The 17,636-nt window shown below is 41.6% G+C and overlaps 1 protein-coding gene and 1 pseudogene across 1 annotated transcript in view; both read left to right on the forward strand.

The window, feature by feature from the left end:
• The first annotated feature begins 514 nt into the window (after nt 1-514).
• Nucleotides 515-9,528, forward strand: LOC135562531 (F-box only protein 15-like; annotated as a pseudogene).
• A 5,425-nt stretch (nt 9,529-14,953) lies between these two features.
• si:dkey-1d7.3 (transmembrane protein 132D) overlaps nt 14,954-17,636 on the forward strand; it is a 44,812-nt gene continuing 42,129 nt past the window's right edge. Inside the window, exon 1 of the mRNA XM_029620340.2 lies at nt 14,954-15,535. Within this exon, the coding sequence (XP_029476200.1) occupies nt 15,493-15,535 (43 nt within the window). The 5' untranslated portion in view covers nt 14,954-15,492. The remainder of the gene's footprint in view (nt 15,536-17,636) is intronic.

The following is a 17,636-nucleotide window of genomic DNA, read 5'->3' on the forward strand; positions in this document are numbered from 1 at the left end:
TTGGAGTCTTAGCATAATTACGTTATCGTGGAATTGCCCAAACATTAATGTTACGTATGTATTTGACACACATTTTAGTGGAAAACCGACAGTAAGTATAATGACCTGTAATGGCATTGTTGTATTTTTTTCCTATGACTTTATACAGAGTTATGTATGCATACTTGTGTATGTTGATAGCTATTGTTGAGAAGTCTCAAGGTCAACACACATAGCATATCAAATTCAAGTATCGTTGGAATTGTAATTAGACTCTAGAAATTGATATTTTGGCATATCAACCCTTCATTCTATGGCTGGGAAACTTTCAGTAATGATCTACTTGAGCACTGAGTCTTTTAATGTCCCATTGGATTTATAGTGTGACAGTGGGGTGATAGTGTTATTGAAGGACACAGTGCTGACTGTGTGTCCTAGTCCTACCTCAGACAGAGAAAGGGTAAGGGTAAGGACAACTACTTGCTTTGTAATGCCCTGCCCCTACACCCACCATGGCATCTCTCTTCAGGTAGCCATGGATACCACAGAGAGTATGGCCCCGCCTGTCCGAGCAGCGTCCCCCACAGTGCGTCCCCTGTGTCCTCCAGGCACCATGCGGCCCATCAGCCCCGCCAGGGGCCCCAGGGACCCCCGGGACAACAACAAGAAAAAGGGACTGCTTTCCAAGGGGAAGAAACTGCTCAAGAGACTCTCTCCGGTAAAATAAACTGTCCCCAGCTGACCCCAGAAAAGATGCTGGGCACAGTATTGTAAATTGCATACAGTACACACAATCAAATCAGCCGAATCTACAGCACACAACTACAATGGCTACGTGTTCGTATGTATTACAGGACGATATATGTGAGCCTAATATAATATAGTCAGTGATACAACATTCATGTTCTAGTGATGAATACACATATTTACGTACATATACTCAGTGCCAAATTCAATGAGAACTTTGCTCACATACTGTATAACTGTGATATATTTGAGGTGGAAGAAAAAATAGGAGTATAAACTAGGACTTTCATTACATTTTACCACTGTTTTCTTTAATCAAATGGTTATTAAGGGACTTTGGAAATCAGGACAATGCTGATAATGCATTTGTGTGCATTTGTTGTAGGGTAACTACAGAGTAGCCTATTCTTTTTTGTTACAACCCGAGCTGGTTTCCATGGCAATTGTGCCAATATAAGGTCTCTAAGATAAGTGGCGTGGCAAAAACAAGTTTTTGTGATAGTCAGATGTCAATACTAGGAGACAGACCATACTCCTGGAACACTAGAGCAACAACTCAACGACACTGTTATTGATGGCATTCTGTCAGTAATGCTGGCTGCTAACACAGAGGCTTTATTCAGTGCAATATATCACAGACAGGAGGGTGACAAATGGTTGAATCACTCACAGAACCTAGAAGTCTGCAGGGTGGTTGGCCACAGAGCATTACAGCAAGGAGAGGAAGCTACATTGGGTAAGACGTTTGAACCATCTCAGTGGCCTTTATGAAAACAATATGAGCATGACATTCCTCTTTTTCTATGGTTGAACAAGGTTGTTTTTAAACTAACACTAGTCTGCCAAGAACTCCTGCTGCATCTCTGCAGCTTTGTTTGATCAAAAAAAAGACGGTTATAAATAACCTTCTGTGTTTGCCTTCCAATTGCACAAAGGGGTATGTTTTGTCTGATGAATGGAAAAGCATTGTTGTGTGTGTGGGTGTAGGTGTAGGCTGTGTTTCTGCTCAGTGTGCATTCATGTCTGTGCGTTCTTTTTTTCTCTCCCAAAAAGAGGACACGTGGTTAAGAGTCATGTGATCTTAGTGGTGTGCCGCTAACTACATTGCCGGTGTAATGTTCAGTAATGTTCAGTTCTGAGGGTTGTGTTACCCACTCAGCCATTTCAGTAAAGATGTCTAGGTGTGTGCCCTCAAGATTCTGCACCGTTTACTTGTTTACACTCTTATAGACCTATTGGCAAGAGAAAGGGAGGGATGACCTACATACTGTACCTACAACCTCTAAACCAGTAGTTGTGGCTTATGGGCTAAATGAGGGCTAAATAAAGGATGCATCCAGCTGATTGTCATTTACTGTTATAGCCGCTAGACAAACATTGTCCTTTATTTTTGACAGCTTTTAAAGCCCTATATTAAACCATTTTCATAACCCATGATCCCATTCTGTAAGAGTTTTAGCATCACTACAGTTGCTGTACAGCCAGCATTTGATGTGCATAATCATCAGGGACAATATGTCAATCCATGAGTCACAATGAAATATGTTAAAATGCGATTGATAGTGAAAACTAGTCGGAGAGAGACCTATCAGACATGCCCATCAGCTAAGATATTTAAGGCAAGTGTAATATCCCACTGTATAATGATGACAGGGATCTTCTATGTTTATTAAAAAATAGAAAATCTAACGATGGATTGCCAAAAAGGAATGTATGAAGTGTTGAGCAGGCAAAATAGTTTATATTTTATTATGCTTCCAAAGTTATGCATTATGTTATGCATCCATTTGTTAAAAGGTGTTCAAGTCATAATACCAAATCATTCATTTGTGAATGCGTGTATGTCTACGTTGTTGCATTTTTGTACTTTTTCCATTAGTCGATCATTTCTAAATGTTTATACTTGATTTTCAGACTGTCTTTTTAGTGCTTTAAGATTTATTCTTACTGTAAACAGTGCAAGCATTCTCCATGGTGTCCTCAAGATAAGATGTTTAAGACTGTGGTTATGTGCTTGCTCTGTGAATCAAAGAGAAAAAGAAAAAGATCATTTATGGTGATCAAATATTGTGTGCATGTGCAAAACGTTTTTTTTTTTTTTTTAAATAAAAAATAAATTTGATATTTTGTAGAACATCTGTGTTTGGATTACTTTCATGTATGTGTGATTCTTTTATTTTTCCCAGTGTCCTATTCATGTAATTACTCACGCATGTCACAATGAATTAAAACGAATAACATCATTAAAAGTGGATTTTGAAGCATAGTCTACCAGAGATTAAAGGGGAAACCTACTGAAGGGATCAGCTTTACTGCCTACGATTACACTTTTCATCCTATGGATGGCAGCAGTGATCTGGACCCGATGGCCATTTAAATGTGATAAGAACAATAACAAACTCACATGGAGGAGTGGGAGGGAGCTTCGGTGGCACTTAGAAGAGGTGGAGGGAATGGGCCTCGGCGGAAATGGAGTCAAGAACAAGATGGTTGTCAGGAGTAGTGCAGTATTATCATAAGGAGACATGTACTTGGAAAACGGAGGAGGAATGGAGGGAGGAGGTATATAGAGATGGAGGGGAGGGTGAGCTTGAGTCTGATAAAAATTGTGGGAAAAAGGGAGATGGTTTGTTAAAGAAGAATGGTAGAAAGTGTAAGCAGAGGGAGCTGAAGACAGGAGGAGAAATGGAAGCGAGTGAGGGTGAAGTATCTAAGTTATCGGAGACCGAGGTATGCATCGAAAAGTGGACTCTTGCCTTGTGGATGATCCATTTGTAGTAGAGTAGAGTAGAGTTGGGTAATGTGGAATCGGTGAGGGTAACCAGAAGTGGTCTAGTGATAATTGTTTGTGTTTCTGTTGGTCAGAGGGAGAATGTGCTCAGAGTAAAACGAACGGGGGCAAGAAAAGTGACTTGTTTCACTCTCAAGAAAAGGGCACCAATGAAAGGAGTGATAACTGTGGTAGCAGTAAATATAAAAGTTTACCAGCTGAGGGGAAAGATTCCCGGTGTATGTGATGCTTGTCGTTTGATGTGACGCAGACAGGCTGGCGAGAGTGGTGAAACAGAAGAGTTATTGTCTGTTCATTTGAGTTTTGAAGTTGAGGCTTTGCCCGACAAAGTGCAATTAGGATATATAAGTTATCCTATACAAGCGTATGTGCCCAAATACATTTTATAGGTGTCAAGCTCATGGGCATGTGGTAGCGGTGTGTAGGAGGGAGGGCCCAAGGTGTTAGAAGTGTGCAAAATGCATGATGCAAAGGAATGTGTAGTATTAGGGAAAGTAGTGGAATGTGTTAATTGTAGGGGTGCCCATGAAGCTGGGGATCAGAAATGTCCCGTGCGAGAGAGGCACATTGAGGTTTCCAGGCTTAGAGTAGAGCAGAAGTTGTCATGCTGAGGCAGTGAAGAAAGTAGAGGAAGATGGGTCAAGGTGGAGGAGTGATGAGAGTAGTAGAGATATACCAGTACAGATGGATAGACCAAAAAGTGATATAGGTTTCAGTAAGATTGAATTTTTAGTATGTATAGCAATGGTTATCAACTGTACTGCAGGGATGGAACAGAAGTTGCAGAAAATTGAGGTTGTGGTGGCAGTTGCACAGAGGTATTTGGGTGTGCGAGACTTGACATCAGAAGAGTTACAGGATGTGTTAAGTGGTGATGTCCCATCCTTTCAGGATGATGGCATGAGGTAGGAATAAATACATTTAATTAGTGGAGTAGGGTGGTGTTCATTTTATTTTGTATAATTGTGAAATTAGTGAGTGTATTGTTAGATGGTAGGGTATTTATTTAGTACATTTTAATTTTTCAAGCAACGTATAAGGTTAATTGTACTCCAGTCAGGCACTCCAGGCAGGCAAGAAAATGGCCTTGCCAACCCCCCCCCCCCCCCCTTTTGTGGCTAGAGTCAAATCAAATACTTTCTGTGGCACACATCAGAGTCAAATACTTTCTATAGAACAAACTTCAGGAAAGGCAACCAAAATGAATAATTAATGTATGTGTGTTATAGTAAACATAGAGGAGGGAGTAAACTGTTTCAGAACAACTACTAGTCGAATAAGACATTGAACATCTAACGTGATCAGCTGCCTTGAAGGACACAAATAACAAATACTTTCTGCTACTAAGATCAGTGAAATGTAGGTTAAACTGACAACGGAGTGAAGAGCAGAAATCTCAACTAGCAAGCAAGTCGCAGCAATGAAGAATTGAGTGTGTGCGTGCTCTGGGGGGGGGTTCTGTCAGGGGGGAGATTTTTGGCACAACAGTTTATATTTAGGTGCAGGAGCTCCACAAGTTAATTTTTTAAGATGAACAGAGCTCAAGCAGTGAAACATGTGAGATGCCAGTACCCAGCTCCTGTGAGATTCTGCCCAAGTCAAGCACTGTCACAAAATAATAAGAGGAAAAACAAGGTAGTGAAGGCCACTGTACCTTGACCTGCAGCGTGCCGCCGAGGTCTATGGGACATGCTTTCAAGTCAGCTGTGTAGTTACTCACAATCGCAGAGTGGTAAAAGTGGGTTGCTATGGTACCCTCTTGACACAGATAAAGAGGTGGCATAATGTTACTGGTTCCATGCCCTGCAATCTGATTGCTCAATTGGGTTTGCTCTAGATGGGAAAGATTGAGCTTTCTAATTAATTTTGTAATCATGTCTAGTTGGTGTTTTATTAGGATGCCACCGGAGATCCTTCTGAAGATCCTGTCGTACATGGATGCCTCTCTTCTCCGTAGGCTACGTCAACAAGCGCTTCCATGAGATGGTTCACAATAAGTGAGGAGTGAAGTACTGGTCACATTGTAGGCTATTCTTCCTCCCTACAGTCTTGCATGATCATTTTTGACCCACAGTATTTTCTTGCAGTGGAACGTGGCACAATATGTACTCCGCGGATGTATGTACAGAGTATGAAGTGGAGGCTCAAGCGTATGGACAAGGGTCATTGAAATTCAATTTTATAACACTCCTTTTTGCTTATCCCACCAGAGATGCTTTCTATGAGCACTATATGCTTGTAAGCACAGTACTTTTTGTAATATCATTGGTGTTTTCCCCCACCAGGTGCTGGACAAGCTGAGTGTGGTGGTGGTGGAGGAGAGGGCTACTGGAGAAGGCTATATTTCAGGACCATGGCTGACTATGCTACTGTAGTATTGTCACAACCTACTCATTGAAACAGATTCAATTCAATTTAAAGTATTTTGCTCTCCTCTCCTCTGCCTCAGGAGCCAGCGTGTGACCTGGGAGATCAGTGTCTGACAAGAGAGTGTTGGAGGGGACTTTTGAGCAGAGCTTGGCTGGATTATGTCCTTTCTATTTCAGGTTTCATTTCAGCAGAAAAGGATGATGGAATACATGATAGATTAAATCATTAAATCATTCAGTCATTAATTCTCTCATTCCCTCCCCCTACTCCATGCAAGAGGACAAGCCTCCTTTTGATGACGTGGACCCTAACTTCGGCCTCCATGATTACACGCTCCGCATTATACTGCACAACACTCTAACCCAGATAATGGCCCGGCCACTTCTCTCAACTCCACTGCCGCAAAAGTAAACAAACCACTACCAAGAGAGTTTCTATTCTAGACCTACAGTATATACTTTGGGTACCAGAATGCAGCTGTACCATACCACAGTATGTAGTTGACTTTGGTTGGGGTTATCCAGCTCAGGTCCATGATAGTGTCATCCAGCTGAACGTCATCAATAGGGGAAGCCTGTCCCAGCACACGCCTCTCTCTGGCAGAATCAGTATGCCCTGGAAGTGTGAGGCTCTGGAGGGCACCGTGGAGGTACACTGACTCCCATTGGTTGAGTTTACACTTTATAATAATATATGCCATTTAGCAGATGATTTATCGAAAGCGGCTTAGTCATGCGTGCGTACCAATAGGCCTAGATGATGGGGATATTGTAATAACAGAACAGCAGACAGAGACAGTCTCTTGTGCTCTCTCTATATGTCTTTCACTCTATTTCTTTCTCTCTATATGTCTCTCTCTGTCTCTCTCTATGTCTTTCTCTCTATATGTCTTTCTCTCTATAGGTCTTTTTCTGTCTTTCTCTCTAAGTCTATAGGTCTTTCTCGGTCTTTCTCTCTATAGGTCTTTCTCGGTCTTTCTCTCTATAGGTCTTTCTATGTCTTTCTCTCTATATGTGTCTCTCTCTCTCTCTTTCTCTATATATGTCTCTCTCTATATATGTCTCTCTCACTCGCTGTGTCTTTCGCTCTATATGTCTCTCTATACTGTATATACAGTGGGGAGAACAAGTATTTGATACACTTCCGATTTTGCAGGTTTTCCTACTTACAAAGCATGTAGAGGTCTGTCATTTTATCATAGGTACACTTCAACTGTGAGAGATGGAATCTAAAACAAAAATCCAGAAAATCACATTATATGATTTTAACTAATTAATTTGCATTTTATTGCATGACATAAGTATTTGATCCACTACCAACCAGTAAGAATTCCGGCTCTCACAGACCTGTTATTTTTTCTTTAAGAAGTCCTCCTGTTCTCCACTCATTACCTGTATTAACTGCACCTGTTTGAACTCTTTACCTGTATAAAAAACAGCTGTCCACACACTCAAACAAACAGACTCCAACCTCTCCACAATGGCCAAGACCAGAGAGCTGTGTAAGGACATCAGGGATAAAATTGTAGGCCTGCACAAGGCTGGGATGGGCTACAGGACAATAGGCAAGCAGCTTGGTGAGATGGCAACATCTGTTGGCGCAATTATTAGAAAATTGAAGAAGTTCAAGATGACGGTCAATCACCCTCGGTCTGGTGCTCCATGCAAGATCTCACCTCGTGGGGCATCAATGATTATGAGGAAGGTGAGGGATCAGCCCAGAACTACACGGCAGGACCTGGTCAATGACGAGAAGAGAGCTGGGACCACAGTCTCAAAGAAAACCATTAGTAACACACTATGCCGTCATGGATTAAAATCCTACAGCGCACGCAAGGTCCCCCTGTTCAAGCCAGTGCATGTCCCGTCTGAAGTTTGCCAATGACCATCTGGATGATCCAGAGGAGGAATGGGAGAAGGTCATGTGGTCTGATGAGACAAAAATAGAGCTTTTTGGTCTGAACTCCACTCGCCATGTTTGGAGGAAGAAGAAGGATGAGTACAACCCCAAGAACACCATCCCAACCGTAAAGCATGGAGGTGGAAACCTCATTCTTTGGGGGTGCTTTTCTGCAAAGGGGACAGGAGGACTGCACCGTATTGAGGGGAGGATGGATGGGGCCATATATCGTGAGATCTTGGCCAACAACCTCCTATCCTCAGTAAGAGCATTGAAGATGGGTCGTGGCTGGGTCTTCCCGCATGACAACGACCCGAAACACACAGCCAGGGCAACAGGAGTGGCTCCATAAGAATCATCTCAAGGTCCTGGAGTGGCCTAGCCAGTCTCCAGGCCTGAACCCAATTGAAAATCTTTGGAGGGAGCTGAAAGTCCGTATTGCCCAGCGACAGCCCCGAAACCTGAAGGATCTGGAGAAGGTCTGTATGGAGGAGTGGGCCAAAATCCCTGCTGCAGTGTGTGCAAACCTGGTCAAGAACTACAGGAAACGTATGATCTCTGTAATTGCACCAAATATTAAGTTCTGCTTTTCTGATGTATCAAATACTTATGTCATGCAATAAAATGTAAATTACTTACTTAAAAATCATACAATGTGATTTTCTGGATTTTTGTTTTAGATTCGGTCTCTCACAGTTGAAGTGTACCTATGATAAAAAATTACAGACCTCTACATGCTTTGTAAGTAGGAAAACCTGCAAAATCGGCAGTGTATCAAATACTTGTTCTCCCCACTGTATGTATCTTTCTCTCTCCCTCCTCTCTGTAGAACTGCTGCATGATGAGCCTGACCCTGATGGATGAGTACCAGAATCCCTTCTGGTGTGTCAGCACGCCCGTTTCAATGATGCTAAACAACAAGGAGCCCTTCTCCGACAACTACGAGGGCCAGCACTTCCTGATCAAGTACCAGGATATGACCCGGAGGGCAAGGTAAACCAACCCCATATGACCCAGAGGTCAAGGTAAACCAACCTCACATGACCCAGAGGGCAAGGTAAACCAACCTCACATGACCCAGAGGGCAAGGTAAACCAACCACACATGACCCAGAGGGCAAGGTAAACCAACCTCACATGACCCAAAGGGCAAGGTAAACCAACCTCATATTACCCAGAGGGCAAGGTAAACCAACCCCATATGACCCAGAGGGCAAGGTAAACCAACCCCATATGACCCAGAGGGCAAGGTAAACCAACCTCATATTACCCAGAGGGCAAGGTAAACCAACCTCATATTACCCAGAGGGCAAGGTAAACCAACCCCATATGACCCAGAGGGCAAGGTAAACCAACCCCATATGACCCAGAGGGCAAGGTAAAACAACCTCATATGACCCAGAGGGCAAGGTAAACCATCCTCATATGACCCATGCATCAGAGGATAGATGAAGAGGCCTCTTTGTTTATTTTTGTGTGGCAAGGTTGGGTTGGTTTACTAGACACCATATCAGTGATAACATATATGTACTGTATTTATCACCCATAACTTAAGTAATTTAGCACATATGGGGAGCAGCAACCAGGAAGTGGATGTAACTTTTTTCTCCATAATAACAGTAATGTATTTATTCTTTAGTATTGTAGGTGTGGCTGGAAAAGCAGAGACAGTACTTCCTCATCAAACTGGTAGTCTTCATTGCCACGGCCAAAGTCAACAAGCACTTTGGGAGAGCCTACTGACGCTGCATGTAGAGAAGGCACTGTACTACACACCTCTGTCATAATGATTACATAATGATGACGAGGTGTCCTAAACAGTCATGACAACTGTTTATGACATCTTGTATGTCACTGTTAGGACAGTATTAGCTACGTAAGCCTTATGCCAGAGGTTTCAAGTAAAGTGCTTTGTAAATTGATGCCTTAGTTGAGTTTTGTTTTGAGTTGGCTTGAAGTAGTTCAAGCCGGAGGGTTTGCCCCTGCAAGTTTTAGTTTTCTTCCATGTATTTATATATTTGTATGCATTGCTTTGTGAATCATTTGTACACATCAGTAAAATGTGATCCTAGATATTATATAGAGTAAAATAAATGTAAAATGTGTTAAGAGAGTTAAGAACGTTTAGGTTACAGATGGATTATCTGATTGTATGAAAACATTTTGATTTATATATTTCGGTGTTGTTTTTTTAGTGAGCCATAGTGCATTAATTAAAATCACCAGTTGACCTAAATCAAAGGGAATTTTACAGCAGAGCGCTGTAGTAGCTCATTAGAGGGAACTGCCTGCATACTGCTGTGTTAGACTTTACATCCTCAGGATGGCAGCAGTCATCTTCACCCATAATAGCATTATTTCCAGAATGAGTAAAGTGCAAAGGCCTTTGCAGCCAGTGCTCCCCTCACAGTGCTGGCCATGACCGCTTTCTTCGAAGCTGAGTGAAGACTCATCACACTAACTGTGCATACACCATGCACTGACGCCAACTGTCTAACAGCACAGATAAACCTTCTATAAGCATCAACATTATTATTTCTAAATACTGGCTGCAAATGCCCCAAAAATATCAAAGCCTTCATTCATACAAGTATTTTTCAATACAGTACAGAAGCTAGTAAAGAGTTATTAATAGAGTGGAAAGCAGCGATGCTTCAGTACATTTGGAACAGGGGCTCTGCGTACGTTCTAAAAAAAAAAGCAAGAAAGAGAAAAAGACAGTGGAGATTACACTCATATATCACTGCATCCTGGCTCCTGTGCCTCTCTCCGGATCCTGAGTGAGCTGTTAGCTCCCAGGGCCTCTGAGGCCATCGGATGTTTAAAATGCTCACTGGCTGTGACCTCTCCATCTCTGCCACCCATTCTACCTAGCACTCCACCAGAGGGGCGGGACCAGTCATCGATCTTCTGGTGGCCTTTTCTGATGAATATTTTACAGGGCCTAATAGTGCTGTGTAAAACCTCACCATCACATCTCCATTACCCTCCCAGAAACCTCAACAGACAGCTTGGATCTCTACAAGGAGAAATATAGTAAAGATTAGGTAGTGTATTGTGCCAGCTGACCTGGTGCCAGGTGTGTGTCTAAATCCCTCATAGTTCTTTTAACTGCTCTTAACTTGGCTTGAGAATGTGTTAAGGTTTAAAATAGCTTTTCCAACATCTATTGTGTGCCTGTGTGTGCATGCGTGCATGCATTCCTTTGTGTGTGCGTGCATGTGTGTGTTTGTGCGTTTGTTTGAGTCCTGAGTCAATGCCATAATTAATGATGCCATATAAAAAAAGACTTATCCCTAAGTCAGCACAAGTGATAAATAGTCAAATAAAAAAGTGTGTTCACATTGAATACCCTTCTGCCACTTCAACCCATTAGGTTTCCTTCCCAGGATGTAGCTAAAGGCAAGACTCTGACCTGCCTGTATTGGTGTGTGAGAGCAGGTGCCGGTGGGAGGACCATCCGCTTGGCCTGTAACTCATCCTGGTCTCCCACGGGGCAGAGGAGTGATGTGTATGGTGGCCACGCTCTGAGAGCCACATTCATTCTTCATCCCACACTGTAATGCCATTGACACCAGGAAAGCAGGCAGCTCAGCCTAGTCCCAGCCATTCATCTTCGTCTGGGCCGTTCACAGTGGGCTAGCCACGAGGCATCGCCTCCCCTCAACCGAGTCTTGAGAGCTCCCAGAGCTTCCTATATGGACTGACTTAACTGCTGGACTGAACCCCCTTTATGACAAGACAACATGGTGCAGATTTGTCTAGAGGTTGTGTGGAGGCCGTGATAACAACAACGAATAGGTCTTCATAAATTATTTCACAAACCATATTGTCTTAAGTGATATTAAAAAAATACCTCAACTTGATGAGCTAATGATCAATCATGAGATTCCCAATAGCCTATAGCACTGTACCAATACTGAGCGGGCATATTTGATTTACAGTAATCTCTCCGCTCAGGTTTGAAGGACACAATGAAGTCCCTCTCATCATCATTCAGCTAATGGAGAGTAATGGAGAGGTTGATGACAGATTAAGGCACAGTAGCTCAATGTCAATCTCTGTACAGGATTAATGTCAGCAAAGGTTAACAGAGCCACCAATCATCCAGTGACCTGGGTCCTTACAGATAATTCATGGACATTCTTCTCATGTTTCATCTCGACTGGGATTGGCAGGGGCAGGGCTGCAAATCAGGAAAAGGATCCTAAAGTTTTATGAGTGAGGGGCAATCGTAGGGTTAATGGTAAATATACTGCTATATACAATATAATATTACACATATTGTACTATACTTTAGGATTTGTCTTTGGACAGGTTTCCTGAACCATTGATTTTAAAGTATAATTTTTGGGGGGTCCGAATAGAAAATGTATTCTAATTTCAGAGCCAGAACAGAGGGGAATGAATAAGGAAAACTCACAGGGTGAGTCACAGCCAATGATTTATATAGACACTAGACGACTAACAGGGGCGCTTGTTTTGAAGCCACCACGCCTCCATTTTAGCACTCTCACAAAATATTTTGGAAGCTATAAAAAAGCATTTAATTACATTTTTACATTTGTTTTTGCCATGTTTATTCTATTACAGTGACCTCAGTGCATACTTAAGAACTATATGTGACCTAAACATACAAATACAAAATTAAAGCCTTTTATTGGCCAATACATAGCATCAGTAATCCAGAGATTATATACCATACATCATTAGCCACAGCCCCAAACACATAATTTGCTTTTTTTTCTTACACAAATTCTTTCAGCTTCTCTTTCATCCCCACTAAGCTCCTCCTACCAATCGCCATGAGGGAATCATTCTTCTCTGCTCATCTGTCTAAACAGCTGGACATCCATCCAGCTTCCTGTCAGTAATCAGGGTTGACCCACTCTAGATTACCATTCAACCTTTTGGCCACCTGGCTAGTTTATAAGGCCAACAGCAGTGATCAGACCACCTCAGTTCCATCCACAATCTTTTTTGCATGTCTAAAGCTACAAAGCTAAGATCTGGAACAGTTCCCAGACCCAACGGTTGCCATCACAAACACTTGCATTTCAGAAGCTTTCATAAGCGGAGAGAGATACAAATCTCATTCACAAATGAATGCAGGTCGACGTTTCTCATGAATCTTGGCTTGGAGACAGAACTGAGCGATGTCCGCTAGATGGGCCAGCTGCAAACTCAAAATTGGCAATATTATAAAAATTCATGAAAAACATAATGAGCTTTTTGGTCATAATTTAAGGTTTAGGCATTAGAGTTTTTAGCAGTGTGGTTAGGGTTAAGGTTAGTGTTAGGTTTAAAATCAGAATGTATCTCTTTGTGGCTGTGCCAGCTAGTGACCACTCTGCGCAGCTACCCCAGCACATGAGTCATCCCAGTAAATGCCAAACTGCCACATTAATGCTAATTTAAAACTACCAGGCCCTGTTTGGCTTGTGGTAAAGGGTCTTTTGACAATGTTAAACATATCACACACTAGGGGGTCCAGGATGGATTGCAGCAGACTTCCTCTGGTTCTTTTGCCTGAAACAGTTGTGCTCCATTGGTTCCCCTTCTTTATAGCTGCTTAGAGGCACTTTAATTTCTCTAAGACACATATTTATGCTAAGCTGCTGGCGCTGTCAGGGATGGGATGTTTATTTATTTGTATTTGTCTGTCCCTGCATAAAGCTGCTACCTTGGCAGTGGCACCCCCATTAAAAAGCAGGACGCTCTGCTGAAGCAGAGGGTGGAGGGTCGCGTCAGGTTGGCAGCCATGTTCCCCTGGCTAACTGATTTATTTCAAGCATAAAGGAGTGTTGACACGTGTCCTTGCACAGACAAACAACACGCGGCTATCAAACCACAGGACACTGGGAGTCACCCTCTGCCACTCAGCCCAAACAGAAACAATAGAGTCAATAGAGATGAGAGGAGTACAGGACATGTCTGACAGTATTATTGGCTGATTAAACCCTGTAGGTTTACTGTAAGTTAATGTTCTCTCAGCCAGCCAGCCAGGCAGCCACAGCCTTGGTATGGATCCAGAGGGGATGACACAGCTTTGGTATGGATCCAGAGGGGATGACACAGCGTTTATGAAACATATTCTCACCTCCTCCCATCCCTAAAAGTGTCCATCTCATCATCTGTCCACTGCCCCAGCAGGGTGACATGATCATCATCGGAAGCTGCATGGCATTTTAATTCATATCTTACACACCATGATGTTTAGTGTACTACTACATTGAGTGAGGGCCTGATATTTTAGAACAAGACTGGGTTCAAATTAAATGCAGCACAGACACTGTGCATTTAATGGAATTTCTATAGTATTTGAGACGTGCTTGCTAGGCAAAGGAATGTGGCAATCATACAGTAAATGATCAGTGAGATCATGCATATCTCCACCAAGCCCTTTGGTAGGTCAGGTCGGAGTTTCAATTTGCACCCAGTTCTTTCAGATCTACTATAGAGAATCTCCGAAATGTCTTGTCATGGGGGCTGATGATTCGGTTTGAAACGTGTCCCATTTCTGCTTGTTGTTCTGCTGAAGAACGTGAACAGCGGTCAGTAGATACCGCTGGTACTGTATGCATGCCACTGGCTGAAAAGTGTCTGCCATGCAGGCCCACAACGGTGTCTTCGAATGGGCATCTTCGCATTGCGCACTAAATTGTTGGTGACTTATTCGTTGATTTTATGTAATTACGTTAGTTACATTAGTACGCAAAGTTTAGGAATTTCATATATATTTTTGGATACGTTTAGTCCTATGTAAGCTAAATAAATATTGTTTGTCGAGATTTGAGGCGTTTGAACATCTGGACATCACATTATATGCAAGTCATCTTTATATAAATCATGTTTTTTACTACTGTAGGCATGTTCGTCTCAACTCTAACTTTATGATGGGGTATTTATTCAAGGCTACAAAAACAGAGGACAATATAACTGATATACAAAAAAAATGAAATTAAATAAAAAATATATAGGCATTAGCCAACAGAGTAGGTCTATATCTAGGCCTGTTATGACTTGTGTATAGTAGTTATACAACATATTCCAGATGGGATAGTCCATAATTAATTGAGAAATCACTAGATTCTATTGACTACTCATGCAGTTCATTTCCTCGCAGCCCCTTTCCCCCACGGCGATTACGCACGAGAGTCGTTAATCGGACGGAAGATGGGAACAGCCGATCTATGGCATAGCCTGCCTTGATGTTTGCTCATTGTGTATGCAGGACTGAACAGGATATAAACTAGCCTCTGTTCACTGTCTACTCTCTGGAGTGTGCAATTAATTGCGTTAACATTAAACGGTGGATTTACTGTAAGAAGCAACAACCCTCAACTTGAACATTTTGTTCTAACCTACAAATTGGGGAACAACAAGCGAAAGTGAATTTGACGCAGAAAAATCAGATGGAGGCAACATACAAACATTTGCGTAATGTGGATGCCAAACCAGGTGGACGTAAATAACACTGAGTTATTTTTGGAATAGGAATGTACTGTTGCGTCTGTTATTAATGTAGGCATATCTTTCCATCAGAGCCCTTTACTTTGTTGGGAATTGAAGAAATGTAAATTACCAGAGATGTGTGTCAATTGACAGCAGAAAGACAGAAGCTCTTCCCTCGGTGCGGTGTTAGAGCGCTCCTCTAGATTATCAGGACTTTCCAATTTGCCAAGACACTACTTTCCTCTCCGTGTGATGTTGCCATTTGCCACAGTGTTCATTTTCACACTTCTGACAGGTAAGACTTGCACTTTACGTTGATGGATGGTGGTTATTAAATAGTTTAATACATTTTTAAAAAATCAGTTTGTACATGATCTATTTCATTTGAATTGTCACCCATATGTACTTTACTGTAGGCTACTTCACTGGTACTGACAAACGTTTTGTTAAAAGTAAACAATTGATCAACAGATCAAAAATTAATGTAGTGTCCTCTTGACAGTTGGAAACACATTTGAATGAAAAGCTTATTTTATAACATTAGCCCCATACTGATGTAGATGCACTCATTCATTTAAAACAACAGTTCCTATTTACATACACAATGAAATAGAGGATACGGCTTTTTAAAGAGACAGGAACCATGATCTCAACTTTTTAATTTGCATTTACATGGGATGATAATCCTGAAAATAACATGTATTCTATGATGCTTTGAGATACCATTAGGCCAGGGTTTCCCAAAGTCGGTTCTGCGGCCACCTCTGGGTGTACGTTTTGTTTTTTGCCCTAGCACTACACAGCGGATTCAAATAACTAAATCAAGCTTTGATGATTTTAATCAGCTGTGTAGTGCTAGGGAAAAAACTCTGCCGTAGGCCAATGTTTGCTAGAAAGTAGTCTGGCATGACTACTGTTTATTAATTTTGACTAAGTTGCTTAATTTCCCTTGCTTCACTGAGAGCCCAACTACCACATTTGGTTCCATGGAAGTTGTGGGAATGTATGTTTTTGGTTTCACCTTGTTTGTGGGAACGATGCCATGCGTTTTCTCACTGGTAAAACAGGACATTTTTTAAATGTTCTGAGAATAGAAGTGAAAATGTATCCTGTTCTTAGGTTGCAGGGAGGTTCTGAGAACGTCTTACTCTGGTTCCTTGAAAGTTTTCCTCTGAGGTTTTATTAATGCTCTGAGAATGGAAAATATAGGTTATTTGGAGATTTTTTTAAATAACTTCCTTAAAACATTCACAGAAAGGTCACATGGAAATGTATTTCCTGAGTCATTAATCATGCAAACACATTCTTTTATTGTCTCTTTCATTGTGACATGGCATCAGTGAGATTCAAACCTATAATCTTCTGTTCTCCATCTATGGAATTAGTCCACTGCGCCACCAGGATGGAGCTAGCATGCCATGTGTAAAAATAAAATAAAATAGTTAATTTTAGTCTATTCAAATAGACCCCATTTCAAAGGAAACAAGCATGTCTGTTTATCATTTTTAATACATTTGCAAAACTTTATACAAACCTGTTTTCGCTTAGGCGTTATGGGGTATTGTGTGTAGATTGATGAGGGGAAAAAACTCATTTAATACATTTTGGAATAAGCCTGTAACGTAACAAAATGTGAAAAAAGGGAAGGGGTCTGAATCATTTCCGAATGCACTGTATCCTTAAGGTCCCTCAGTCGCCCAGCGAATTTCAAACCACAAAGACCAGGGAGGGTTTCCAATACCTTGCAATGAAGGGCACCTATTGGTATACGGGTCAAAATAAAAAAGCAGACATTGAATATCCATTTGAGCATGGTAAAGATATTAATTACACTTTGAAAGGTGTATCAATACACAGTCACTACAATGATACTGGCGTCTTTCCTAATTCAGCTGCCAGAGAGTAAAGAAACCGCTTAGGGATTTCACCATGAGGCCAACGGTGACTTTAAAACAGTTACAGACTTTCATGGTTGTGATAGGAGAAAACTGAGGATAGATAAACAACATTGTAGGTACTTAATTATCAGGTAGAACAGAAAACCAGTACGCTCCGGACCTCGTAGGGTAAGAGTTAATTACCCCTGCCCTATATAGTGCACTACTTATGACCACAATACTAACCTAATTGACAGAGTGAAAAGAATGTATCCTGTTTGCAACAAGGCACTAAAGTAATGCTGCAAAAAATGTGGCAAAGCAATTAAGGTTTTGTTCTAAATACAAAGTGTTTTGTTTGGAGCAAATCCAAAACAGCACATTACTGAGTACCACTCTTCATATTTTCAAGCATAGTGGTGGCTGCATCATGTTATGGGTATGCTTGGAATCGTTAAGGATTGGCATGTTTTTCAGAATAAAAAAATAAATGGACAGGCAGAGGAAAACTTGGTTCAG

Source organism: Oncorhynchus nerka, linkage group LG19 (genome assembly GCF_034236695.1).
Source record: "Oncorhynchus nerka isolate Pitt River linkage group LG19, Oner_Uvic_2.0, whole genome shotgun sequence".
In the NCBI taxonomy this organism is placed as follows: Eukaryota; Metazoa; Chordata; class Actinopteri; order Salmoniformes; family Salmonidae; genus Oncorhynchus; species Oncorhynchus nerka.